The 26,187-nt window shown below is 38.1% G+C and overlaps 1 protein-coding gene across 1 annotated transcript in view; it reads left to right on the top strand.

The window, feature by feature from the left end:
• ABCA12 (ATP binding cassette subfamily A member 12) overlaps window positions 1-26,187 on the top strand; it is a 171,433-nt gene that overhangs the window by 40,762 nt on the left and 104,484 nt on the right. Inside the window, exons 3-4 of the mRNA XM_090283410.1 lie at window positions 14,902-15,055; window positions 24,118-24,209. Coding sequence (XP_090139536.1) covers window positions 14,902-15,055; window positions 24,118-24,209 — 246 coding nt within the window. The remainder of the gene's footprint in view (window positions 1-14,901; window positions 15,056-24,117; window positions 24,210-26,187) is intronic.

The following is a 26,187-nucleotide window of genomic DNA, read 5'->3' as shown; positions in this document are numbered from 1 at the left end:
ATGCTCCGTGATCCTGCATTACTCTTATCTCTTCAATGGTGGAGAATGCTGACTTGAATTTGAGAGTAAAATCTGGAGGAGTCTGGGGCGATGAAATGACATCGCTTCCCTTGGTTATCATCTTCAAAAATCTGAAGGGACTGCAGCATGAAACTGACCCACTAATAAAGCTGTATCATTTACCATTAATGTGAGAATATCTTTAAAGCGCTGCCAGCTGGCTAATGGCTAACCTGTTTTTTTCAATGTGAGGAGAGAGATCCTGGGAATTCACATTAGATGTAAGCAATTTCTTTCTTTAAGCAGGAAAAAAAACCTGACTGCTCAGGCAGCTCACTTGGTACAGTTTTAATAAATTATGTCTTTTTAACCTGCCAAATTTCCTTAAAAGAATTAACTGCATGCTTGCACTTTGGAAAGCCAGTAGTTGGGACTTTGTTATGATCTTCCCTCAAGGCTCAGCATCAAGGGTCCTTTAAATAAGTTGAGGTAGAGCAGGTAAAAGGTCAGTTCCCAAGATAGTTCCAAAAATCAGTTGAATAAGCAAATATATCCACAGAGAGCATGTCAATCAGTTTGAACAGTGAGATGACTTTCAGAAACCTAGAAACCACTTAAAAACATATTTATTAATAATTCAGAAGAATGCAAATAAATGGCACGTATTTGCCAACAACAAGTTTGGAGGATTACGAGGAACTCTTGAAGGACTCAATTAAGCTCAGTAATGGGGTAAACACGACAGCAGACGATGCTCGACAGAGAGAAAGACGGAGGTAATATATAACGAACAGTTTGGAGTCACGCATTTAATGAGTTCTGAATTAGCCCTGCCTCTCAGGAAGAGAGATCCCAGCTTGTGTCGTAATAAACACCGCCAGGAGGACACAGGCAAAAATCCTAGGTCAACGAGTTACTCACCAGCTTTGCAAACAGGGGATGGAATTGATCAGCACAGAGAGCATTGTTATAAAGCTGTTTTTGAACTGGTCTGGAGGTAAGATTACATTATAATGAGTTTTCTCTGATAACTAAAAGCTCCTAGTTAAGGCCCAACGTAATTCCAGTATGTTATCATTAAAAAGAAAAGTGTGAAGTATTTCAAACACATTGGCAAGCATGCAAATGAAACACACATTCTTGTGTTCATTATCTAACTTTATCAAACCTCAACATTTTTATGCCATATTTCTTTCAGAATTTTATTTTTGTTGTTGTTGTTCAAAGAAATCAAACATTAAGCTACCACGGAGACCCTGTGTAAACCTCCCAGGTCAATTTCTCTCTTTTTTTCTGCTTTCTTCTTTTTTATCTTAAAGGAAATCACTATCATTAATTTTTAATTTAATCTTTATTGTGTTTTTTTCATTACCGTTTAGTCCCCTTGTCCCCCTCCCCACCATTTACCACACAGTTGTCCATGTCTGTGACTCCTTTTTCCTACTTGTTCAATCCCCCGCCCTGTAACATCCCCACCCCCAGACCCCCGCCCCTGCCCCGACTAGCTGTCATCTGCTCTCCATCTGAGTCTGTCTGTCTCTGTTCTGCTTGGTAGTTCAATATTCCCCTGCTTCTTTTATATATTCGTACTACATATTTATATACATGACTGCTTGTATAACAGTACCTTGAAGGATTTTTAAAAATTCGGTGATTTCTGGATTTTATTTAATTTCATTGTTGTTCAACCAGTTGAGTTTTTTCACTCCTTGCAGCTAGGGAGAATGCATGCCGTAAGGAACTGTGGTGTCTCAGTAAGAAGGTTTTAAGCTTTTGTAAGATTTGGACTTTGGGTGATAGTTGAGGAGGGTCATAGGAAGCAGGGCTTTGTTCTGAAGTGGGTGCTGTCGGGACAATTTGATGATTCTTTGCAGAAGAGTGTCTTGGAAAATTTCCTTGTATTTAGCATGTCAGATAGTTTCCTTTCTTTTCTTATTAAAAACAGTGCTGCCCTGAATCTCCATTTTACATGTCTCCTAGTAGAACTATGCATATTTTTTTCAGTTTTATTGAGATATAATTATATATATAATGTTATATAATATAATATAATGTTATATTGAGACAGGTGCACAACATAATGATTTGAGATATATATAGATTGTGAAATGATCACCACAATAAATTTAGATATATCTATGGACATATACATCTATATCTATCTCACATGGTTTCACATATTTTTCTTGTGATGAGAACTTTTAAGACCTTACCTAGCAACTGTCAAGTGAGGAATACAGTACTGTTAACTATAAGCACAATGCTATACATTAAATCCCTAGATTTTATTTACCTTGTAACTGAAAGTTTGTAGCTCTTGACCACAGGTTTTTAAACTTTACATAAATGGTACCCCATTCTAGCATCTTTTGTCTTATGCTTTTTAAGCTGAACATTATGATTTGCTCAGCATTGCATTTTGTATGTTTATCTCCATTGATTTATGGAGGTTTAAAATATTCATTTTGACCACATACTTCATGTATAGATGTTTCACTATCCATGGTCTTTTGATGAGCATCATGGTGCTTTTTCCAATTTATTTCCAACAGTATCAAGATGGATATATTTTTATGTTTCTTTGGGCACATGTGCACATGTCTCTAGGGCATATACCTGGAGCTATGCACATTTTAAATTTTGTTGAATGTGCTCAAGTGCTTTCCACAGTGGAGTTCCTAAGTCCCCACCATAGAAGAAGAGTGCCCACTGCAGCATATACTCCCTGACACTTGATGTTGTCAGACTTTTTAAGTTTTTGCCAATCTATTAGGTATAAAATAAAATCTTGTGGCTTTAATTTGTATTTTTCTCAAGTATTTTCATTTCAAAGAAAAGAACCTTTTTTTCCTATCTTGATTGTTAGTTTATTTTGTTCATTAGATTCCACGTATAAGTGAAATTATATGGTATTTGTCTCTCTCTCTCTGACTGGTTTATTTCACTTAGCATGATAACCTCCAGGTTCATCCATGCTGCCACAAAACCTAAAAATTCTTTCTTTTTTATGGCCAAGTAGCGTTTCATTGTGTAAATATATTACAGCTTTTCTATCTACTCATCTATTGATGGACACCTGGCCTGCTTCCAAATCATAGCTTTTGTAAATAATGCTGCAATGAACATAAAGCTGCAGGTATTTGTTTGAATTAGTGTTTCAGGCCTCTTTGGCTACATTCCCAGAGGTGGAATACCTGGGTCAAAAGCGAGTTTCATTTTTAGTTTTTTGAAGTAATTCCATACTGTTTTCCATAGTGGCTGCACCAGTCTGCGTTCCCACCATCAGTGCACTAGGGTCCCCTTTCCGTTGCATCCTCACTAACACGTGTTTGTTGATTTATTGATGATGGCCATTCTGAAAGGTGTGAGGTGATATCTCCTTGTGGTTTTAATTTGCATTTCTCTGATGATTAGTGACGTTGATCATCTTTTTGTATGTTTAGGCAATCTGTATGTCCTCTTTGGAGAAGAGTCTATTCAAGTCCTTTGCCCATTTTTAATTGGATTGTTTGTTTTTTGGTGTTGAGTTGTGTAAGTTTTTTATATATTTGGCATATTAACCCCTGAACTTTTTTCTTAGAAAGATAGAAAATGCTAATTGCTGTGTTAATAATTTTGACTGTACAACTTAGGAAAACACCATTGGGATATTTTTCTCTGCTTTTCGCCCCTTCTTTTCTAATGACATAGCTTTGATGAAAAGAAGTTGTACTTTGAAGGAAAGAAGGCCAGTAACGTGTTGTGGGTTACAAAGCAAGTCACAGGTCACTTAAACTGTCTGTTTCTGATTGACAGAGGTCTTGGTAATAGAATCTTTGGTTTAGGAGAAAGTCAAGTCTGACAAGACAATGAGGTTGCTACCTCCCAACAGCACTACCTGAAAGAAAAGGTTGCGACATGCATTTTCCACTGGCAAGCTGTCATATATATCACTTGTAAACACATGAACATGAATACCAAACACCTAAGATTACACAAGCTGTTGAGGAGCGATAGGATCCAGAACCGTACCCTGCTCTTCCCAAGGGAATAGACCATCTGTTGAATTAGCAAAGTTCTTAAGCTTCTGCCCTTATAAGGAATTGTTTTTCCTTCTTTCTATACAATGACACTAGCAATATATTTCACTGGCTTTATTTTTACACCATAACACACAACATTCTCTGTCAGAGTAACTGAGTCATTCTCTGAATTAAAAAAAAAAAAAAGTTGGCAGTAACATACCTCTATAGGCATAATTATTGAAAATATTTTCTCTAGATTATTACCCTTGGTGGATTACTAAGATCACATAAAAAAAAAACAAACCCAAAATATTTTCCTGTTGTATGTTTATTTTTTTATTTTTTATTTTTTAATTAAAATATAATTTTATTGTATTTTTCCATTATCATTTTTCCTCCTATCCCCCCTCTGCCCTACAATCACCACACTGTTGTCCGTGCCCATGAGTCCTTTTTCCTGGATCCCTCCACCCCTAATATCACCCCCCAGATCTGTCAATCATAATTTTGATCTTATATTAAGTACTTCATACTTCAACGTGGCCAGTTTCCTTTTACAGGAGAGTCTTCTGTTTGCAATGGTTGTGATGAATGGGTAGCCTAGATTTATTTTGCCTGCATACGTAAGGAAATGACTGAAGGTAGAGGGCTGTGGCTGTGTAATGAATCATTTGCAAAGCTGGGATTAGAAAGGTGCTTTTAAACTCTTGTTCCAGTCCAGTACTTCACTTACTAGAGTAATTTCTAAAATTTCTGCTGATACGTAGCTTCTGGCAACAGCTCATAACAGCCTAGTCACCTGAAAGGCAAAGATGTGAGAAGATGAAGGGGACATCTTTCTGACGAACCACCAAGCAACTTCACACCAGTTTCATTGCCTTGCTCAGAATTCTGTGGACCCTCCCATGATGATGGTGCCTCAACTTGGCAGTGACCCTTTACTAAGGTGGTGAAGGGATAGCAGCCCCTCAGCTTCTCCCTAGTCTTTGCCTCCTAGTGACACACACCTTCGGTTCCCCAAAAATAATGGGTCACTGGGATGGTGAGTCACTTCCATTGGTGCTCCTGTTCTGGCTTTAGGTCTTAATGTACCACCTCATTAACTTGGCTCAGCTATAGTAATTCATCAAGCCCCTTGGTGGGGGCAAACACACCAGGACCCACTGAAGTACAGTTCTTGTTGCCTACGAGGTGCGATTTCTCTCTGTCTAGAAAAAGCTGTGCTTCTTCTAGTACATTTATTTTATGTATTTTATTTTACTTTATTTTATTTGAGGGACACCATAAACTAGGGAAATGATCATTTCTTTCATTTCTTAGAACACCCAGATTCTAATTTGCAGCCAACATCGGATAACACGCAGACCCTCGGCTCCTATTATTGTGCTGGCTTTATTTTTTCCTCCCCTAGTTTGTTCTTGTTCTGATTTCTTCATCACCTAATCCCCCCTCCCCCATTATAGCATGTGTATTTTTATAAGCCTCTCCAAATCCATCTGGAAAGAAATTCCCTTCTCCAAGCACTGTCTCAGACAACTTTTGCTGAAGGACTCCCACAAATAACCACTAACGTGCCTGCTGAATTACTGTAGCTAAGCCAAGTGAGCGAGGTGGCAGTTTTCAAGTAGTTTTAGTATGTAAAGACCCAAAGTTTCCTCCTGGGTAAAAAATAAATACATTTTCATTTCCAGGTCCCTTTTTGGTTGGGAATATGAGAAATCATGGGTTAAGGCACTGTTTTCCCAAGGGTGCATCTGCTCCCAGGATATTAATCCAGTGCTACCTTAAGAAACTGGATGAAAAAGAAAAATAAGAAATAAAGGAAATAATATTTTGTGTTCACATGTGTGGAAATGTGAATTAACCAAAGTTATTCTGGATTTTTACTAAAGAACTTCTCAGAGTCTTTAATATGCAAATATATTCTAGCTTCATCGGAACAGAAAATAGAATTTAGTTTCCTAAACCCATTTGGCCCCTGAGTCTGGTTTATGCCAATCCTGATGCTCCTCTGCTTTCCACTCCTCCAGTCTCCAGCATCACATTGGAGACCATGGTGACAGGAGAGGATTTAATCCTTCTTTTCATTCCCCTGAGTGCAGGCTTTGTGAGTTAACCACCTAGATGACTGGGTGATATGCAAGGTGGTCACCAGTTGGAGCAGCCTGTCACTCACCAGTCAGAACAGATGTGGAGACACTGGAGGAAGAATGAGTCTTGCAAAGCAACGCTCCCCCATTGGCTAGATGTTAACTGATGCTACTGGATCTGCCAAAAAGAAGTCATGTTTCAGGGGAGGGGCTGCAACTAAGGGGGCTCAGCCCATGTCTCTCTATCCACTAGCACTAGCCCAGCCATTCCAGTCACATCAACGTGTACCCAGCTTCATATCAGCCCTTTTCTGTGTACAGGGCACTTTCCTGGTGAGGAAAATTACCAGGAAAGGACAATTAGGAGACTAAGTGTTACAGGAATAATGTCCTACAATAAAATAAGGATTTAAGGTTTCTTTTCTTTTAACTTTAATTTAGATTTAGAAAGACATAAAACAGTTTCCGAGATTGTGGTTGCAAATAGCCATGGTAAGGAGATTTTTTTAAATGCATTTGTGAATCTTTGTTACTGAAGGACAAGTTTCAGACAAGCAGAATGTTACTTCCTATTAGGCCCCTCTAACAATGTGAACAGATCCCCACTCACTCAAGATGAGCCACAGGAATCAACTTTCCTTGCCAAGTAGGAATATTTTGAATTGTATTAATGAGATTCTTATTTTTAAACTTCTCCAGGTTCAGTCTGTGTGGGAGTTTTTATATGGTGTGGTTGTGTTACTGTTCTGTCTCCAAACATTTAATCAAGTCACTTTGTTTACAATTTAAATAAATCAAGCTATGGCCTTTGGGGGTCCATCACCCAACAGGGTCTCCCTAAGGGGGAGACACGGTCTATTGTGGAAACTCACTAAGGTGGGTTATAAAGCCCTTTAGGCTGACCATTAAGTCATGTGGGCACTTTAAGATCAAAGAGATAACATTCAAAGCGATAGCAAGGTCCGGAGTCCAAACTACCTCATCTTATCTTTAAAAAACAATAATGGTAATAAGACAAATACATAAAGAAGTAAGTCAGAAATATTTTTTTGCTTCCTTCGCACCTGCAATGTCATAGCCCAAGTCCTTAAATTATCTTCACAGGGACACTTTTTGCACTTTTCAAAACCTGTGGGCTGTGGTACTTGAAAGAAATTCTGAAGGATGTGGGGAATGTAGGAAAGACCCCAGCACGTAGGACACCATCCGAAATGACCCACGGTGTGTTCTTGTTCTCTGTGGCTCTGTTCATCAAATATATACAGATGCCAGCCTTTGGAGTATCAGATCTCCTTACGTGATACGATAAGCGTTAGGCATCTTGCTTCAGCCCTTACTGTCAGAAACAGTCTACCTTTTTGCCAGTAGATTTGAACTTGGAAAAGCACCTGCACTATGAAGCAAGACCTGCCTGGGGAGAATAGGAAGAATGTGTCATGCCACCACACCCACTAAGCAAGCTGTAATTGCAGCACTACGCCAGCTGATACAGGTCCATATTATAAATTACTAGGGAGAGAAACACATCATGCAATACTCCTAACCATTCGTTGGCTCGAGGCGCAGAGATGGGAGACCAAGTAGAGCAGCAGAGCCCCGGCCTCTGCATGGGAAATGAGACAAATATTGCAACAGCTGTCTGATGAGCAATGGTAACTCATGATTCTCTGGGGCCTTTCCTCTTCCACATTCATAGTGCCTTACACACACTTTATCTAATTAATCTTCTCTGTGCCCTGTGAGGTGGTAAGGCCCATTATCCTCAATTTGGTAGATGTGGAAATAGAGACAGAGTTAATTTACTTCTGGTGATTCAGCGAATCACCAGCAAAACCAGAAGTGCTGTTTTTCAAATTCTCAGTCTGTTCACTCCAAAATATACTGAAACTTAGCTGAACAAAATGTTGTTTTTGTTATTGTCATTCATCACGTAGTTCTAGTTCTATCTCTAGTGTTTCAGTTTGCATGTGACCTTGAGCAAATTGCTTGTTCTCTCTGAGGTTATCTGCAAAATGAGTATAACACTTCTTTTGCCTATCTTTAAGGTGGTCTTGGGGTTCATATGAAATTATAATTAATTCATCTAAAAAACATGAAGTTATTTAAAGCAATTTTTTACCAATTATTTTCAAATGTATGTTATTTTTATACAAAATATTTCTGACAATTCAGGAAAACAAAAAATGACTAATATTTATATTTTATTTAATGAAAGTGTGATGAGCTTTGAAGCCAGGCTTTCTCTCTCTCTTTCTCACTTTCTCTCTCTCTCTCTCTTCTCTCTCAAACACACACATGCAGACACACTAACAACCCAGTTATATTTTTCTAGTGTTTAAATGAAAAAAAAAAAATTAAATAGAAGAATGAACCTTACTTAGCATCTTACTCTGTACCAGACACACAGTATCTGTTCAGAAAATATTTATTGAATAAATGATAAATGGGTTCACTTTGTGGATAATAAATCCAGTTGTTGAAATTATGGTTGTCAATGTATAATAGCTAGATTTTTCAGGAAGCCAAGATAAAGAGCCTATACCAATAAATGCTATTGGCTTTATGAACCAATACCAATCTATCCTTTTTATAAGACCCATGAATATAATGCATTGTATTTAATATATCCATTGTTATCTTTTGATCTTACTATAATATTGGGACAAAATTCAAATCTTTGTCTAACAAATAATAAAGACAAAGATGTAGATTATGTTAAAGTCCCAAATCACACAGTATTCCTAGGTACCCTGAGGGGCTTTGTTCATTTATTGATTCATTTATTAATATAATTAACAATTGCTTGCAATAAGTCAAGCATTGTGCTGAGAACCATGTAAGTGATTTTTTTCTTTCATATGGCTTATTCTTTATCCATCTGCTCAAAAACTACAATTTTTTTGAGTTAGTGTCCATCTGTGGATTCAAGGTCATATCAGTATTTAACCCTAGCTTAAGGCATCTCTGAGCCACAGAGGTTTAAAAAAAAATCTCTATTCAAAAGGATTGGAATCAAAAGTGTCTTTGATCTTACCTGGTGATGGGACCCTTCCCCTTCGAGAACAACTGATCCTGTAAGGGGAAGATGCAGGTAACAGAGAATAGTGATGGTCCTGTGGGCTCCTGATACAATGTTCTGGAATGACTTGAAAGACTAGCTTTATGTCATTGATAATTTTAAATATGTCTTTAAAAATGTTATTGAGAACAAAATATGCTCAAAAACTTCAAGAAGGATAGAAAGATTTACTTTAATAAAATATTATAAATGTATTTCTGAGATTAATTTCTTTTTTCATATTTTCTTTATTCATATCTGGTTATTTGATTATTTATAGATGATATTTCTTCACATGCTTATCTCATTTTGTACTCTTGTTATGGTGACAATTTATTTGTGGTGTTTAATGAGGAGTCTTATCATTTGTCTGATTAGAAGGCTTGATATTTATTCTTCCCATGTGACTGTATCCAAAAACTTAAGAAAAATATAATCCCCAAATGAATTACTTCATATTTTAAAAAGTCAGATATTTCCTTTTAAGATTTTTCATTTATGTTTTCACTGGGATAAAGACCAAATTCTTTTCACCTAGAAACTCAAAAATATGAGGTTGGGTTCTGACTTGCTTTGAGAAAACCACAAAAAAACACAGTGGAGGTTCTCCAATTCTACCATTACTATGATATCTACAAATGTCACCCAGGCAACCTACAGAAAGCTTCCAGAGCCTAATGGTGTCACATGGAAGTGGCTTCATTACTGCAAAGACTGTGACATTTCCTTCTTTAATAATATAATAAACAGAAAGTAGCACTTCTGTAGATAGTGCCAATGAGCAAGGTGCTCCTGAATTTATTATGGAAGTGTGTGAAAATTCTTCTCTGGTGGTGAAAAAAGAAAAAGACTAAAGGAGGATGTTGGGAGACTGTGCATTCTGGACTGTCAATGACTAAGTGTTAGAGAGGCGAGAGGGAGGAGTAACAGGAGGAAGAGAGAAGAGGAATTAGAAACAGTAAATAAAGGAGGTGGTGAGTGGAAAGGAGAGAAAAAAGAGAGTAGAATAGAGGAAAGGGGATATTATGTAGATTAAATGAGATTAAGGAAGGAGAAAAAAAGTGAAAACAGGAAATGAACAAGGCAGGAGAGGGAGAAGAATGAGTGTAAGAAAGGTCATCCTTCCAGGAGTCAACAAACTACAGCCAGGAGGCCAAATCCAGCATACTCCCTTTCTTAAGAATAAAGTTTTACTGGAATATAACCAGGCCCGTTGATGTACCCGTTATCCATGGATGCTTCCACGGTACAACACCAGAGGGGAGTAACTGTCATGGAGACAGTAGATTGTGTGTGCCCCCAGACGTAAAATAGTTACTTTCTGGCTCTTATGAAAAGGTTTGCAGTCTAATCCAGTTGTTCTCAATGTTTGGCATGCAATGGAATTGCCTGGAGGGCTTATTAAAATAAAGATTTCTGAACCTCACCCCCAGAGCTTCTGATTAAGCATATCTGGGATGGGATCTCAAATTTTCATGTGTAATAAGTTCCCAAGTGAGGCCGATGCTGTTGGTCCCGGGACCACACTTTTAGAACCACTGTTCTAATCTCTACATTGTATCATACTAAGATTGCTCTGAATAAGGGCTTTTGTTCAGAAAGAGAAAGGAAAATTAAACTTGCTCTCTCTATTGCGTGAACATAGATGTATTGCTTGACATCACATTTATTTATAAAATATCATTTAAAAAAAATCTTTAGATCGGTTCTGTTTGTAAGGCTGGTTTCATTCTTAATGAAAAATAAATTTGATTTAACAGAACCCTTTGGTAATTGAAGGCTTGTTCCTAAAAATGTTTTACAAAACATTTTTACAGTCTGGTTTGATTCAACTCCCTGAAATAACATTGGATTCTTTCAATGTAATTACTGGTCTTTGTCACTAATGTTGACTGTATCTGTGAACATAACCCCTCCCCACCCATGGGTGGCTCCTTAGATAATCTCACTGCCTCTTCCTGAAGCCCATAAAAAAATAAGCTGTAAGAGCTTGGAATTTTGCTTCCCACCTGCCCCACCTCACTCCCAGGCTACACTAGAGTCTTCTGACTCTAATTCCCCCGTGAAATTTCAAGTGCTTCCCTAGCACTTCTCTTAGAGGTGAGAATAAATATCCTGGATGTGAGACCTTTGGAAATTATGATACCCAGGGTTTTATCCTGCCTGAACACTTCACCCCAAGACCCTGAAATGTTTTCCTCCGGCAAGCAGTGCTGTGGTTTGCACAGTTAAGATCTTTCTCTATTTGTATCCTTAAATCTAGGCTCTGGTTGTGAATTTGGGCAACTAATATTAGCCTTAAGTTTGCGTGATTGATGCTTGATGCTTGAAAGTTCTGCGAAGGATAGAGAATGTTTCTCTGTTCCCTGGGTCTTAGCATTGAGATTATAAAGAGGAACACAATGTTAAAAGTTGCAAGTGCCAGAGACATTCATTCAGAATAGAATGAGTTCAACTTAGCATTAGCAGCTCTTTAAAATGTGTGACAGTTCCATTGCTTTCCTCTAAGGGTTTATTCCCTTGCACACATAACAGAGATGGATAAAAGATTGAAAATTCATTTTTTTTTTACAATATAGCTACAATAGAGTTTAATATTAGTTAATGCTGCCTTCATGATAGAGGATTTCTAGATTTTGTGAGAAGTTGATGTGTATGAGAGAACTTGTCTGGATACCAAAGAAGGATGGATGATGCAAATGTATGTTACAGGCCTAGCATAGCAATGCAGTATATGCTTAATAAATCAGTGCGCTCGTTGCTGCAGCAGGTCTCTTTAGTTTAATGAGTGTGGTTCTTGGTTTAAAAATGATGGCAAAGTAAATAATGCAGGCAGTCCATACTCTGCATGGCACTGTGTTAACTGAAACTTGTGCACATCTAAACCAATCCCTCATTTGCATAAACCCCCTATGACTTGTTAAATATCAGTTATCCATATACCTGTACAAAGTGTATACTGTCTGTACTTTGAACACTGTGGGACCTTGTTTTTTAAAAAAAAACCTACAGTGAGTTTTCCTGTTAAGTAGGCCTGTCGTTGTCGTTGGCAGCCGTCCGTCTCAAGAGACGATGGTGTAGCTTCTTCAGAGTCTATCTGCACCGCCAAGAATGGCTGTGCAGTCCGACTCGGGAGTGACATGGTATCTGTCTCCTCCCGTGTTGAATCGACATCTTGCGATGACGCTGAAGCTACAGAGCCTGGGCAGGGTAATATGGAGGGTCTGCTGTTGCCCATGCAGCAGACCCCCCCTCTCTTCGCAGCTGAAGGGTCCAAGGGAAAGACGGAGTCGATACAGCTTGGGTTCAGGTGCGCCGCAGGAGTTGCCGGTGTTGACTACAACGTCAAACCGCCTTAGGGACTCCGGCTCCGGATTTTCTGTCGGGGTTTACTCCCTTAGCCTTTCCCCTGAAGAGGTATGCCGCAAGGCAGCGGAGGTTTTTTGGAGTCAGAGTTTTCCTTCTCTGATGTACCCTGACTGGAAGATCGAACCAGCGACACTTAGCTCGCAGGCCGACGCTCAATCCACTGAGCTAAACCAGCCAGGGCAAAGTAGGCCTGTATATATAATTAATCACACCAAAGAATTTCGTGGGTTTAAATTTTTTCAAATTCTTATGTAATAACTTGCAAATTGTAATCAACGCCCGAAAAAGTAAACTTGGATGTAACGTGTCACCTCTTCCCAGGTCCTTTTTCTGTGACATCCTTTCCCTTCTTTTCCCCTTTTCCTGTTACAGTACGGCTTCTCTAGCCCTTCCATTGTTTCCAGCACTGCCTGGCTCAGTCATACCACCACCCTGAGAAGAGGCATAGAATCAGGAGTCCTGGTTTTTGTTGCCCTTCTATCTGCCATCCACTTAACCCACTGCACGTGTTTGAGACGGGATAGGAACAAGCCCATTTGCAGACCCACACCCCAAGTAAATGGCCACAGTTGTGGTCTGTGTAACAGGGTACAATACCACTAAGAATGAAATTCCACCGCAGAATTGTAAAGGCCATGCTGTGTGCAGTTCCCTGGGGCAGAATTGTGTTCTAGAGGGATGATGTGAAACTCTAACAGGCAATTTGACTGCGACCCTCCAGCTTATTCAAGGGAATATACTACGATCGAAATATTGCCAGTTCACTGCAGTTTTCACTTGGGTTTAATATTAGGAGAGATAATGGTCTTTCTGGTGTCAGAAAGAGAAGCTGCTGTGAAGGAAGTACTGCATAGTTGGGTGGGTTTGTCTTTCTAATTTCTTCTGCATTTTCAAAACTATTTCAACTAGTATGATTTTATGTATTAGTTATTTCTATCACTGCTGTAACAAATCACCACAAATGTAGTGTCTTAAAGGCAACACCAACTTATTATGTTACAGTTGTGGAACCCAGGTTCAAAATTTAGTCTTAGCGTTTAAAACTTATGGTGTTGGAAGGATGGCATTCTCTCTGGAGGCTTCAGGAAAATCTGTTTTCTTGCATTTTCTGGCTTCTAGAGGTTTCCACTTTCCTTGGCCCTTGTCACCTTTCTCCACTTCAAAGTCAACAATCTCTCTCTCCACCTCTCTCTTCCCCTCTCTCCTTCTCTCTCCTTTTCTTCTGGCAAACTTTCTTATTGTCCCTTCCCTTTTATTTCCAACTTTCTTTCTTTGTGTGGATCTGTATATAGGTTACATGAATCAAATACCTATTTATTATTCTCTCTGCTAATATATTAATGCATACTTAGTCATGTCACTCTTTCTGGGTTTTTTTTTGTTTGTTTGTTTGTTTTGCTTTTTCTTTCTTTTTATAACAAAGATAGACTTTTTAAAAAATAATGAAAACACACTCTTTTTAACAGATTCCTGAGGAACTTAAGGTTTTGCTTCTTAGTCTTCAGTTTGAAATTATTCTTTTAGTTTCTAAATCTGCCTTTTTAGACAGTTCAGTGTCCCCAAAGGGAGGAATCTAGAGTTTCAATATCAAAACTAATTGTGGATTTTAACTCCACAGTTTGCCTATTGCCTTGACTCATGTGTATGCCATCTTCATATTTTATAAAACAAATGTTAAAGTAAAGGTTACAAAACCCTTTACTCATATAGTTCTTGTTTTCTGTGACATTAGTATTGGGGAAAATCTGCATATTCATCCATGGTTTTTAAATAGAAAAAACATTGTGTGCATGGGATAATTAATTTTGCTGTTATATTAAATTTTGAGAACAAAAATATTTCCTGGTAGCTGGAAGGTTGGCTCACTTATAATGACTTTAATTATAAAGGAGGACATGTACATTGTGGGAAAAATAGTTAATATATAGTCAAATAATAGTAAAATTCACATGAAATATACCACCTAGAGGAAAAAAAATTCCTATACAATTTTATATATGCATATATTAATATATTTTTTAAAAGATGAGGACTATTCTGGTCATACACTTCTCTGATTTGCTGTTTTTAATTAACAATATATTATAAACATTTTTTATATTTTTTGACATTTTTATTGGCTGCATGATCTTTTATCATATAGATATACTCTGATTTGCTTTTAAAACACTCTAGAAAACATTTTTTGCAGCTATTTCCTTGAATAAATCCCAGGAAAAGGAATTCATGGAATTTTTAACTCTTTTGGTATAAAGGGGGCCCAAATAGTCATAATTCAAAAGGTAATTTCACAAAATACTCTCACTACTTCTCTTTCCCTTCCCAGGCAAGCATCACAGTGATGTAATTATTGTTTGCTTGTGTTTGTTTTTAATTTCAGGTTACCTTGCTCCTCGGAACCTTCCTAGTACCGGCTTCTTCCCATTCCTGCAAACCCTACTCTGTGACACAGACTCTAAGTGCAAAGACACACCCTATGGCCCACAGGATCTTCTTCGCAGGAAAGGGGTTGATGGTGCACTATTTAAAGACAGGTAGGGGGTACTTCCCAAGTGTGTTTAGTTGTTTAGAGAGGTCAGATCTTATATTTGTATGAGATATCCAGAAAGCTATCCTACATTAGATATATAACTTTCTTTTATGTATCTACAAATGCGATGCTCTGAATATGAATGGACAGGGTGGATACCACCTGGAATTACCATGTCTATGTGGGATGCGGCATAATCTACTTGGGATAAATTTCTCGAACTTTGCTTTTTAAACTGTGTGCCCAAGGCAGTTCTCTTTTACTTCCCTCAAAGATCCTCTGTCCCACCTCAAATTGTCAGTTACATGTTACCCTATGACTTGATCACAGGCATGAGAATTAGGGCAATGTCAGGGGCATGATTTCCTGGAAGAATAACATATTTATATTACTCTATGTGGTATTTCCTGATATAATAGAAACCAAGAAATGCAAAAAAGGAAATTAAAGGTCCTGAAATTAAAGTAATAAAGTTGAAATTATACTTAATGGAGCAATATACACAATGGAATACTACTTGATTATAAAAAAGAAGAAAACTTTACCTTTTGTGAGAGCATGAATGGACCTGGAGAGCATTATGTTAAGTGAAATAAGCCAGTCAGAGAAAGACAGATAACATATGATTTCACGCATATGTGGAATCTAATGAACAAACTAAACTAATGAGCAAAACAGAGACAGACTCATAGATGGAGAACAGATGACAGCTATTGAGGTGGGCAGCTGAGTGGGTGGAGGGACTGAGCAAAAAGGAAAAAGGACTCATGGACATGGTCAACTGTGTGGTGATTGCTGGGGTGAGGTGGGCATAAGTGAACTAAATGGTAACCAAAAAATACAATAAAGATTAAATAATTAAGATTTAAAAACGAGGTTAATATGTGTCCAGTTTATAGAGTGAGCGGCAGGTGAAGAATAAAAAGAGAGAATTGATACTATTTACAATATCAATTTTCCACCCTGGGATTCTAAATCTCGAGGGACCCCAGGAGCCCACCTGTCTATAGAATGGAAAACAATATTATAATCTCAATTGACCATGAGATAATTTTGGCAAAGATGTATTTTTAGGTGTCTCTCAATATTTAACTATAATCAGAAATATTTGGTTCCAGAACTTCAATCGAAATTTCTTGGTGAATAGCACCATTTCTCCTTAATAACATCATCATGATTTTGGTCATCATATAATATGAGTGATACTTTAAGACAGAGCAACTACAAGCTATTTAGCGTAGAATATGAACATGTCAAGAATTGTCATGGGAAATGACTTGGGACACAAATAATTGCTTGGTTGTTAAATCACATTGGTTTTGTTGTTTCGCTAAGTTATTCAGACTTGATGCTTAAAACATTCACATGTTCATTCATTCGCTTACTAATTTGGTCAAGCAGTAATGACTAAGATGTTTCTATGTGCCAGGCGCCACTCTAGGCACTGAGACGCAGGGGAATCTGACAAATTCTCTACCCATTTGTCACTTGCACTCTAATGTAAGAACAAGCAAAAAATAATAAGCAAGTAAATAAGTAAGCAGCATAATTACTGATAGTAAGTGTGATAGCAAGAAAATAATGCAGGTTAGGAGGTAGAAGTTGAAAGGTGGAATTTAATTGAGTGGTGAGGGAAGGTGGCCCTTAGGTAAAGACAAACACTGACAAGGAGAAACCAGCACCAGCATGTGAACATCTGGAACAGAATGTTCCAGGCAGATAATTACCCAATGATCCTGAGGTGTGGGCAAACACAACCATTTAGAGGAACAGAAAACCAGCTAATATGGCTAAGAACATAGTGAGGAATGATGGAACCAGTAGGGGATACATTGAAAGGAACACAGCAGAAATGGCATGCAGAATCTGACATGTAGGGAAAGGGAAAGGATTTGCATTTTATTTTTAGTATCAAGAGAAACCATTGGAACGTCTTAAGCAGAGAAACGACATGACATACTGTCTCTGAGACTAACCTGTGCCAGGCATATATTGTCCAAGCACTACCTCCACTGGCACTAGTTGTGGTTCTCTGCAAGGATAAAAGCTAACGAGACCCTCTGGCCTCTCGTGCAGTCGGTGTAAAGGTAACGTGGAAGCACGGCATTCTTGGCCATTCAACCAGTTCCCATCACAGATGGCCTGTGTGTCCTTGTGGGAGTGGTGACTTCAGCATGATCTATGCCTATGTTCTAGCAGGGGAGGAAAAATATTAAGTCAATAGCAATAATAGGAGATAGTGCAATGGAGAGTGCCGGAAGGATGCTGCAGCTGGCATCCTCCACATCTAAACTTTCAGCTGAGTCTTCATGAAGAGGTGTGACTTGAACATTAGAGAAGATATGGGGAAAATTAGTGTCAATCGTTTGTAAATCAGATTACAACTCTGCCTGGTTTTTCTTCTTTACTTTTCCTTTTCTTTTTTAAATGAAGAACACAGGAACTCTGAGAGAAATAGTTAGCAATATCTATGAAGTATATAAATATACCTCCCCCAAAAGGATTATTTTTTTATGTTACATAATAGAGAGCAAAATTCATGAGAGTTGCCTGAATAGGCTATTGAGTTCGTTTTGGAACTATAATTAAAACCCAGGTTTATTTTATCCTCTGTTGATTATATTCTGCAACAGCTGACAGACCATATCTGCTTTTTAAAATTTTATTCTATCCTCCAGATAGATTGTCTAGCTCAAGTGGTATATTCAGTATTTTCTCTAAACTACCAAGTAATTGGAGCTTAATTTAGAAAATTATGTACAATAATAAAATTGCATTAATGATATTTCCCACCATGCTATTAACTTTTATGCTTTATACAGCACGCAGTGAAACTGAGCATGGTTACTGGGTAAGCCGTTCCACTAAATCGCTTCCCTTTGGTGAAGAAAGATTCACCAGCATAGCCTCATTAAGAGAAAAAACAGTCTTCCTCTTCTGTTCTGTAAGTGAGACTAAAGATTCCGTCTCTGGCCTCATCAGAGGAGGCCCAGCGTGTTTATTGTAACAGGCCGCTCTCGGAAAGACTTGACAGTCGCACCGCAGTCACTATTTACTGGCCAGTTGCCCCATGTGCTTTGATGTATTTTTGCATTGGCCCGAGCCTTCTCCTTCTGTTATAAAATTCGTAGTTCTCTAGTCATTAACTTGAGGGTGAGGTACTTTAAAAATAAAATCTAACGCTATACTCAGCATCAACTCTAACTAGTTATCTGAAAAAAAAAAGAAATGGTTCGATTTATGGTTTTCTCGCTCATTTGCACGACGATGAGCCAACACCACAGGACTTACCTGTGAGGGTCTTCCTCCCTGCGCTGCCTCCAAGAACACCTCAGCGCAGTGGAGGCCTGGCTGCGCTATTGCTCACACAGCCGCCCACGGCGAAGGTCATCCTCTGGAGCTCACATGGTCGTTACTTGGAGAAGTGATTCCACTTCCCTGCGGATCTTGTAGGGGAAACGCCTTTGTGGATCTGTCCCCCATCAGTCTCATGTCCACACTCATCTGTGACCCATGGTTTCCGAATTCAGATCTCTGTCCTATTAAAAGGCTCCTATAGAACTTGAAATGTAGCTAATTATATTTTCTTCAGGGATAATTTTAAACTGCCAAGGCTTTTGTTTAGTATTTAAAAGTATGTGTTTAGAAACTGACCTGAAGATATTATTGGGAATGTAAGGTAACAGGACATAGAGAAGCATGTGTCCTCATTTAACTATAAAGATGAAGTAGGATGTTTAGATAAAATACTGGGCTGACTTAATTTTAGAGTAATTTATAATCATTTAGTAAGCATTTTAGTGAGTATTCGTATAAAAACAAAGGTTAAAATTGTATTTATCAAAAAACAAAGGGGAAGGATGTCTTAACTGCCATGCCTGTATATAGTCAAGGTCTCTCCTAATATCTAATATCCTAAGACAAAGCAACATACTAAGCTATTTCTAAATCTTAACATCTTAATTTATATAGGTTGTTGATTGCTAAGTGGGCGAGCAAGCTTTTATCTGAAGCACGATGACCCTGAAGAAGTAAAGTCAGGGCCCTAGCTGGTGTGGCTCAGCCTGCAAACCACAGGGTCTCCAGTCAATTCCCAGTCAGGGCACATGCCTGGGTTGTGGGCCAGGTACCCAGTTGGGGGTGTGCAAGAGGCAACCACACATTGATGTTTTTTTTCTCTTTTTCTCCCTCCTTTCCCCTCTTTCAAAAAATAAATAAATAAAATATTTTAATTTTTAAAAAAGTAATAAAGCCAGGATGAAATACAAGAAAATAATGAAAAAAATTAAATTTTTTTATAACTAACTTCTACTTGGAGGTAGGCAGGAAGGATAACTGCATCAAATCACTGAGAGGACCTCCATACCACTAGAGCATCGTTATCTGCAGTTAGAGGTCAATAATGAATGTCATCTAGGCATTCATGAGATCAAAGCGGGCCTAGAGCATATCCTACATCTTTTTTTCCAGTTGTCACTTGATATCCATGTAACTCTAATTATGGAGGAAAAGGGAAAAAAATAAATAAAAAGTTAACTAGTCCTTAGAGACAAATAAAAAAAAATATATCAGAATTTTCTTTCCAGGATTTGCCATATGTGTCTTTTCTGGTAGGAATTCCTTTTATAGACAGACAGAATGTGCCATGGCACACGCGGGTACCACCTACACAGGTAGTCTTTCCACTCACAGGAAATTCAAAGACACCCAGTGGAAGTGCATAAGATGCTATAGAATTTATAGAAATGTGACATTTCCCAAATGTAACTGTTGGTTGACATGTCTAAGAAGAGGTAAAATCTACTCTGGGCCTACTTCCCCTTCCAGTATCTTAAATTTAAGATTTGAATACAAGATGTTTCTTTTATTACTTCCATTCCAAAATAGAGCCCTTTAAGTACCACCGAGGCAGAATCTACTTCTTCAGCACCTTAAAGGAGAGGCCCTTTGCCATCTGCATGCTATTGTGCATGTGGTTGGGTCCAGTAAAAGCAGTTAAATGGTGCCGTGGGCCACTTGGAGATTTGATTCAGGCTTTCTTGCCTCATCCAGAAGGTTGAATTCTTTGGACTCAGGTTAGCTTACATGCTGGGTTCAGGAACATCGAAGTTTTGCATATGTTCTAAAATACCTTGCAGAGGTATCCATCATGAGATAGGTTCTCGGAGATTTCCTTAGAACTATTCAGAGTTCCTGAATAGGACTTGTAAGTTTCCTGAGTTGATTTTAGGAAGTGGGTGTTGGGATGAGTCATCATAGAATAAATCCGCACCTGTCATAGCCTAGAGGAAGGTTTCTTGACCTCAGCATTATTGCTACTTGTGAACAGATAATTTTTTTTTTCGCGCTGTACATTGTAGGATATTTAGCAGCATCCTCAACCTTCTGCGTCTACCCACTAAATGCCAGTAACGCCACCCCCTTCCAGTTGTGACAATCAAATATGTCTCCAGGCATTGCCAAATGTACCCTGGAGTTTGGGGAAAGAATTGTCCATAGTTGATTACCACTGGTCTAGTGAAAGGGTAAAGAAAAAACTTTAAGGTAACAAGATGTTTGAATTAAAGTTATGATTCTAGAATCTTGCTCTATAAGAAACACAAATGATAACTCTGATTTGGCAGCCCCTGCAATGTGTTCCCATTGTTCCCCATGAGTGTTTTTACTTAGTAACACCGTTAATGCATAATTCTTGTTTTTTTTTTTTTCTGTTTGGCTTGCCCATTATATTATATATGGTAGGAATTTAATACATGCTGGTGAATGTTGTGAGTACAATGTAAGATTATACATTAGGGTGTGTGGTGTCATCCCTGGGATTTTTCCTCTTTCAAGGATCTTTGCAGAACCAGGTATGCAGCGATGGAGGGCAGACCAGGCTATGTAAAAATGATGCTTTCTTAGCTATCAATTCTTCCAAGTGACAGTCTTTATTATCTAGTATTTAATGCTTGTCATGTGCTAAACATCCTGCCATCTACCAACACAATGCATTGTAGAGTCTTCCGAAGAATTGTAAAGTAAACTGACAAATTAAATACTAAAATTAAGAAGGTATTACAAAACCCTGAGTGAGGTCCTTTGCCTCATCCTACCTCACCAGCCAGTGCTTGCAGGTTCCAGGTCTACGAGTAATAGGTGCATCCAGTCGCTGTCCAGATAAGTTGAAGGTTCTAGTGTTCTAGAGGGATTATATGTAGAGCAGAGATGTACGAGCATGGGACTTCAGCTCCATACGGCAGGGTAAGGCCATGTCTTTGCATCATCTGCTTCTGCGGGTACTTCGACAGTTAATGTTGCTGAGTGCCTATGACAGAGCCCAGACAGACGCTCAATAAGCACGTCTCATAGCGTATTCACGACAACTTTACAAGGTAGCTGTGTCATTCCTAATCTGCAGAGGAAGGAAGCAATGACTGAGATCGTTTGGGAAGAGGCAGAGCTGGGATTCTGAAGAGATTCTGCAACACCCCAGCAATACTGTCGCTTTTTTTTAAAAATCAGCCATCTGATCTTGTTGTCCAGCACTGGGCTAGGTGTTTGGAATAAAAAAGAGGAATGAGACAGGGTGCCTGCTTCCAAAAATGTCACAGCCTAAAACGGAGAAGAAGTAGCAATAGGTACACAAACCAACATAAAACATTTAAAAGTGATATAAGTATGTGAAGTGCTTAAACTGTGTCAAATAGGGTACTGTTTCTCACCTATCATTTGAAACATGTAGTGCTGTGTCTGTAAGTACTGTCATGCTAATCACAAAGTTCAAAGATTACTATTATTAACTCAGCAAGACTGGCTACTTTCCTCCCCTCCTTTAGTAATTTAATGGAGAGTGGATAGAATTAATTACAGTTGCTTGGGGGAAGAAGCTGTATTTCACCTTATAGCTTTAATTTATCTTTTTACCCACAATACTCTCCATTTTACATTTATTTTATAATTTCTATTTTGAAAGTTTAGAAACCAGTTTTGTGTGTGCATGTGTGCAGTGGTAGGGGACATGCGACATCATACCACACACTGTAAATGCAAAATAAAACTGCGGAAAAGTTGCAGGCACACATTAAAGCACACGCCATATCCTGAGCTCTCACCCCCACAGAAAGACCAGCTGAGACCCCATACAAGGCGATGGGCTACCTCCTCACTCCTGTTATATGCAAGTCATTCAGTGGTGACCATGGAATCATGGACATTTCCTGATCAAGGGCAGGACCTGTTAGAAAAGAAGCCTCTTTATTTGGAAACAACCATTTACTGTGGAGCAAATTCAGAACTGCTGAGCCAGTGGTTTGCTGGGAAGGCATGAGCTTGTTTTCCTTCAGTGTTGAAAGAACAGGAGAAGTTTCAGAGCTCTTGTCTAAGTGAGGGAAGATGGGCAAGGTGTCCTCCGCAGAGGATACGTGGCTATTGCTTCTCCAAGCTCACACTTTCTCAGTTTCCCGTTGCCTCTTCTTTTCTCCTCCTTCCCATTTATTATTCGGTCTCCTTTGGCTCTTGCTCTGTTTTTTCATTCATTTTGATCTTTGTCATTCCCCCTTTGGTTTTTGTTGCTGTCCCCGATCCTTAACAGTTTTTATGGAGGCAGTTTTTCCTTGTATTTTCAAAAATGTGTTGATATTCAATCGTCTTCCTTACAGTATTTCAAGCTGAACTAAAAGAAAATGTTGATAAAAAGAAAAGTGACCCTGACTTTTTTTCAAATTTTCTAAAACTTCTGTATGAGTGAAAGGAAAAGGTTCAGGTCAGCTCTTATTTTCATCTGAAAACTTCCCATCCAAATAGTCAGCATAGGAATGTAAAAAGATTTAGGGAAATACAGTCATGGTCATGAATAATTCAAGTATACATCAACAATGCAGAACTTTTGAAGCAAGCAGTACGTTTTCAAGAGAATATTGAAAAAAAAAAAAAAACACAAAACACTAGGGAATGAAAACAAATACCACCTCTTCTTATCATTTGTACTAAAAGGATACACTGAAAAAAAAAACAAAACCAGATTTTTTTTTCCCAACTACAGATCACAAAGTACCCTGGAACCGAGATTCAGACCTTGTTTCTAAAAAGGAAGTCATATTGAACCACAGTAGTAAGCAGAGCGTCTTGTTTTTACACTATCGTTTTATGTCCATCTTTAAGAACTACACAAAATTCACTGACTTTTAGGAATTGTGAAAAGTATTCACATCCAGGTATCCAGACTGATTTTATTCTTGAGGTTACACACATACATTTATTTTAGGCACTTCCTTTAGGTAAATCAACTTTTCAATAAAGTACGAGTATCTTCATTTTAATAATAATCAACTAAACAGGAAGTGAATTTTTTTAAAATGAGGGTTACCAAATTGTGGGGATGGCCACAAATGTTTTCTACCAAAAGCTGGTGTGTGATCATGTTGTACAGGGATTCCTGACACCACAATGCTATTATTACTGTGCTGATGTATTCAATACAATTAAAAATCGGCTTATATTGTTATTCCTTTAACCCATGGTGCCCCCTGTAATGACACAAACCGTAGTGCCTGGAATAGATTAAATACTCAATAAATGTGTGTTCTTTTCCTTCTACCTTAACTCTGTCTTACAAGCATTCATTTTTGACAGTCTTCAAAATGCCATCTATAATTTAATATAGAAAACTTGTTTTTCTTTTAAAGTTGACAAATAAACAGACCTTTGTTTCCATCCCTGAAGCACCCCTGGACTCTTATCTTTATAGAATCCATCATCTTTTTAAAAGAAAAAATATGAAACAAAAGTGCTTTCAATATTTAGCTCCAATGGCTTTTAAAAATAATTTCTTTTCTACAGGATTAAAGTAAAAATAACTATTTTAAACCTCATTTAAGTCATTTTCTCTGAATAAGATTTAGTTTGTAGGATATCTTATATATTTATTAGTGTATGGTTAGGTGAGCTCTTCCATTAAAATCCTAGAAAGTAGATTAAAAATTTGAAAGTTCTCTGAGAGCCCTGGAATCTGCCACGTAATACATTGCTGTAACTAACTGGAATTAATGTCGGTAAAGTTATAGAGTTCTTGCTTTTTTCCTTTAGTGCAGTTCTGAGAAAGTCATCCAACCTGCAGAAGGACAGCAATTTATCACTCCAGAGCACCAAAGTTCCAGAAAGAAGACATGCATCGCCGGGTAAGCTAGCCTCTTCTGCTGAGTTCAGAACAGGTCTTTGGAACAGCCGGTAAAGGTCTACTATTTAAAATGGTTTATACTTTTAACTCCTTAGCAAGGATGGAATGCCTAGAATATTTTTACGAGATTTAAATGTTTATCATGGTTGCCTAAGTGTGAGGGTGCAATTATGCAAAATTCTTGAGAATAATTGCAAATCAAGTCCTTAGTGAAATACTCTCTGGGAGCAAAAGCCTAGGTGGTACTAAATATGATGCTGAGAATTGCACACTTTGCCAGAGTTGACTAAGGACCCTGTAGTTGTTCGCAAGGTGATGCTGGGATGGAAAGAAAGCCCAAAAACGAAAATCACTGGGTAGAATCACAGAGATTCATCCAAACTTTCCATCCTACAAATGAGGAATATGGGGCTAAGGAAGTTAAGTGTGAAGACTACAGTCATCCAGCAGACCTGGTACTAGAACAATGGCCAGGCTGGACTCTTCCAATTTGACCCTTATTCCTCCAGCTCAGCGCTCAGAATCACAGTTATTTAGTGTGACCGTGCACTTCCTTCATTCACAGCAGGCCCATAGACCATAAACTAGTGTACAGAAGACCTGGAGGCTGAACTTTATGAGCCTTACACCAAGTGATTCTGATGCAGATGATCCTGAGAAACACTCAATAGAAGCCACAATTTCAGAATAAAAAAAAACTCTTAAAACAGCAGGACTGTTTTACCTACATTTGAGGATATTTATGGGGTACCTGCTATCGACTCCCCACCATCCTAAGTCTTGGGGACATATTAGTGAACAAAACAAAAATTCCACTACGTTGAGATATCATTATACTCTGGAAAAAAAGAATAGCGTAAGACATTTAAGATTTTGTGACATTAAATAACATTTTAATACAAGTTATGGACCAAATGAGAAAAGTCCTGTCTTAATGTGGTAGGAATGTGGTAATGAGTGGTTCTCAGAAGTTAAGGGTCTGTTGTGAATGATCTTTTTGACTGAATAGGTTAAAGCACAGTAGACATAAGAGCAGAGTGCTGTGATCCAGTAAGCTTTGCTTGCTCAGTAGACACAGGTTATGTTTCTCACCCTGGCTGGTCATCTCACAAATGTATTACCTTGGTCTAGAGAAACCAGTTGGTAATTTTAAAAAACTTATTGAGGTGACATTGGTTAATAATAATATGTAAGTTTCAAATGTCCAATTCCACAACATACACACACACACACACACACATATATATTGTATTCTGTGCTCATAGCAGTTGGTAAATTCTTCAGCCCTGTGAGGACCATAATAAATCCTAGGCCCTAATGATGATTGGTCCCTATATCTGTCTTTTGATATTAAGATTCTTTGCAGTAAGAATAAGAAAGTATTTCTGTCCAAAACTGTAATAGTTAACAGACAGTCTCAATGAACATCATGCCATAGATATGAATATACTGTTCTAGCTAATACTCTTAACCCAGAACTGTCTGCTGTTCTCCATATAATACTAGATGAGGTCACTTGGGGAATTACTTAAGTGGAATATACTGTAGTCTGGACTAAGTGCTTTATCCCATTTATTTGACCCAAAATATCACTCAGAAACCACTTTCAGGAGGAGAGAATTTATGATCCTAGCAGATTTCAGCCTCCCAATTGAATAATTAAAAACAAAACCGTGATCACCAGATGTGCATTGGCAGATCCTTTGAACAGATGTTGGCTTTGATGGATCTGTGGAGCTAGTGGAGACACCTCACATCCTCTCAGCCTGCACATAAATGATTCCGTTTACTGTGCAGTAATATTGGTGATGAAGTTTAATGAGATAAACTGGAATGAAAGAAAACCACATCTGAAATGACTGAAAAATAACCAAGAACAGACCAACACCATCACAATTTCATGTGAAAAAAAAAAACAAAAAAAACCCTGATGAAATTTACCGTTTTGCCAGTATGAAGCTTTCATGGAAGATGCATAT

This window comes from Furipterus horrens, unplaced genomic scaffold (genome assembly GCF_987537825.1).
Source record: "Furipterus horrens unplaced genomic scaffold, mFurHor1.1.pri manual_scaffold_1, whole genome shotgun sequence".
NCBI classification, from domain to species: Eukaryota; Metazoa; Chordata; class Mammalia; order Chiroptera; family Furipteridae; genus Furipterus; species Furipterus horrens.
Note: the sequence above shows the minus strand (reverse complement) of the source record. Positions and strands in the feature narration are given on the sequence as shown.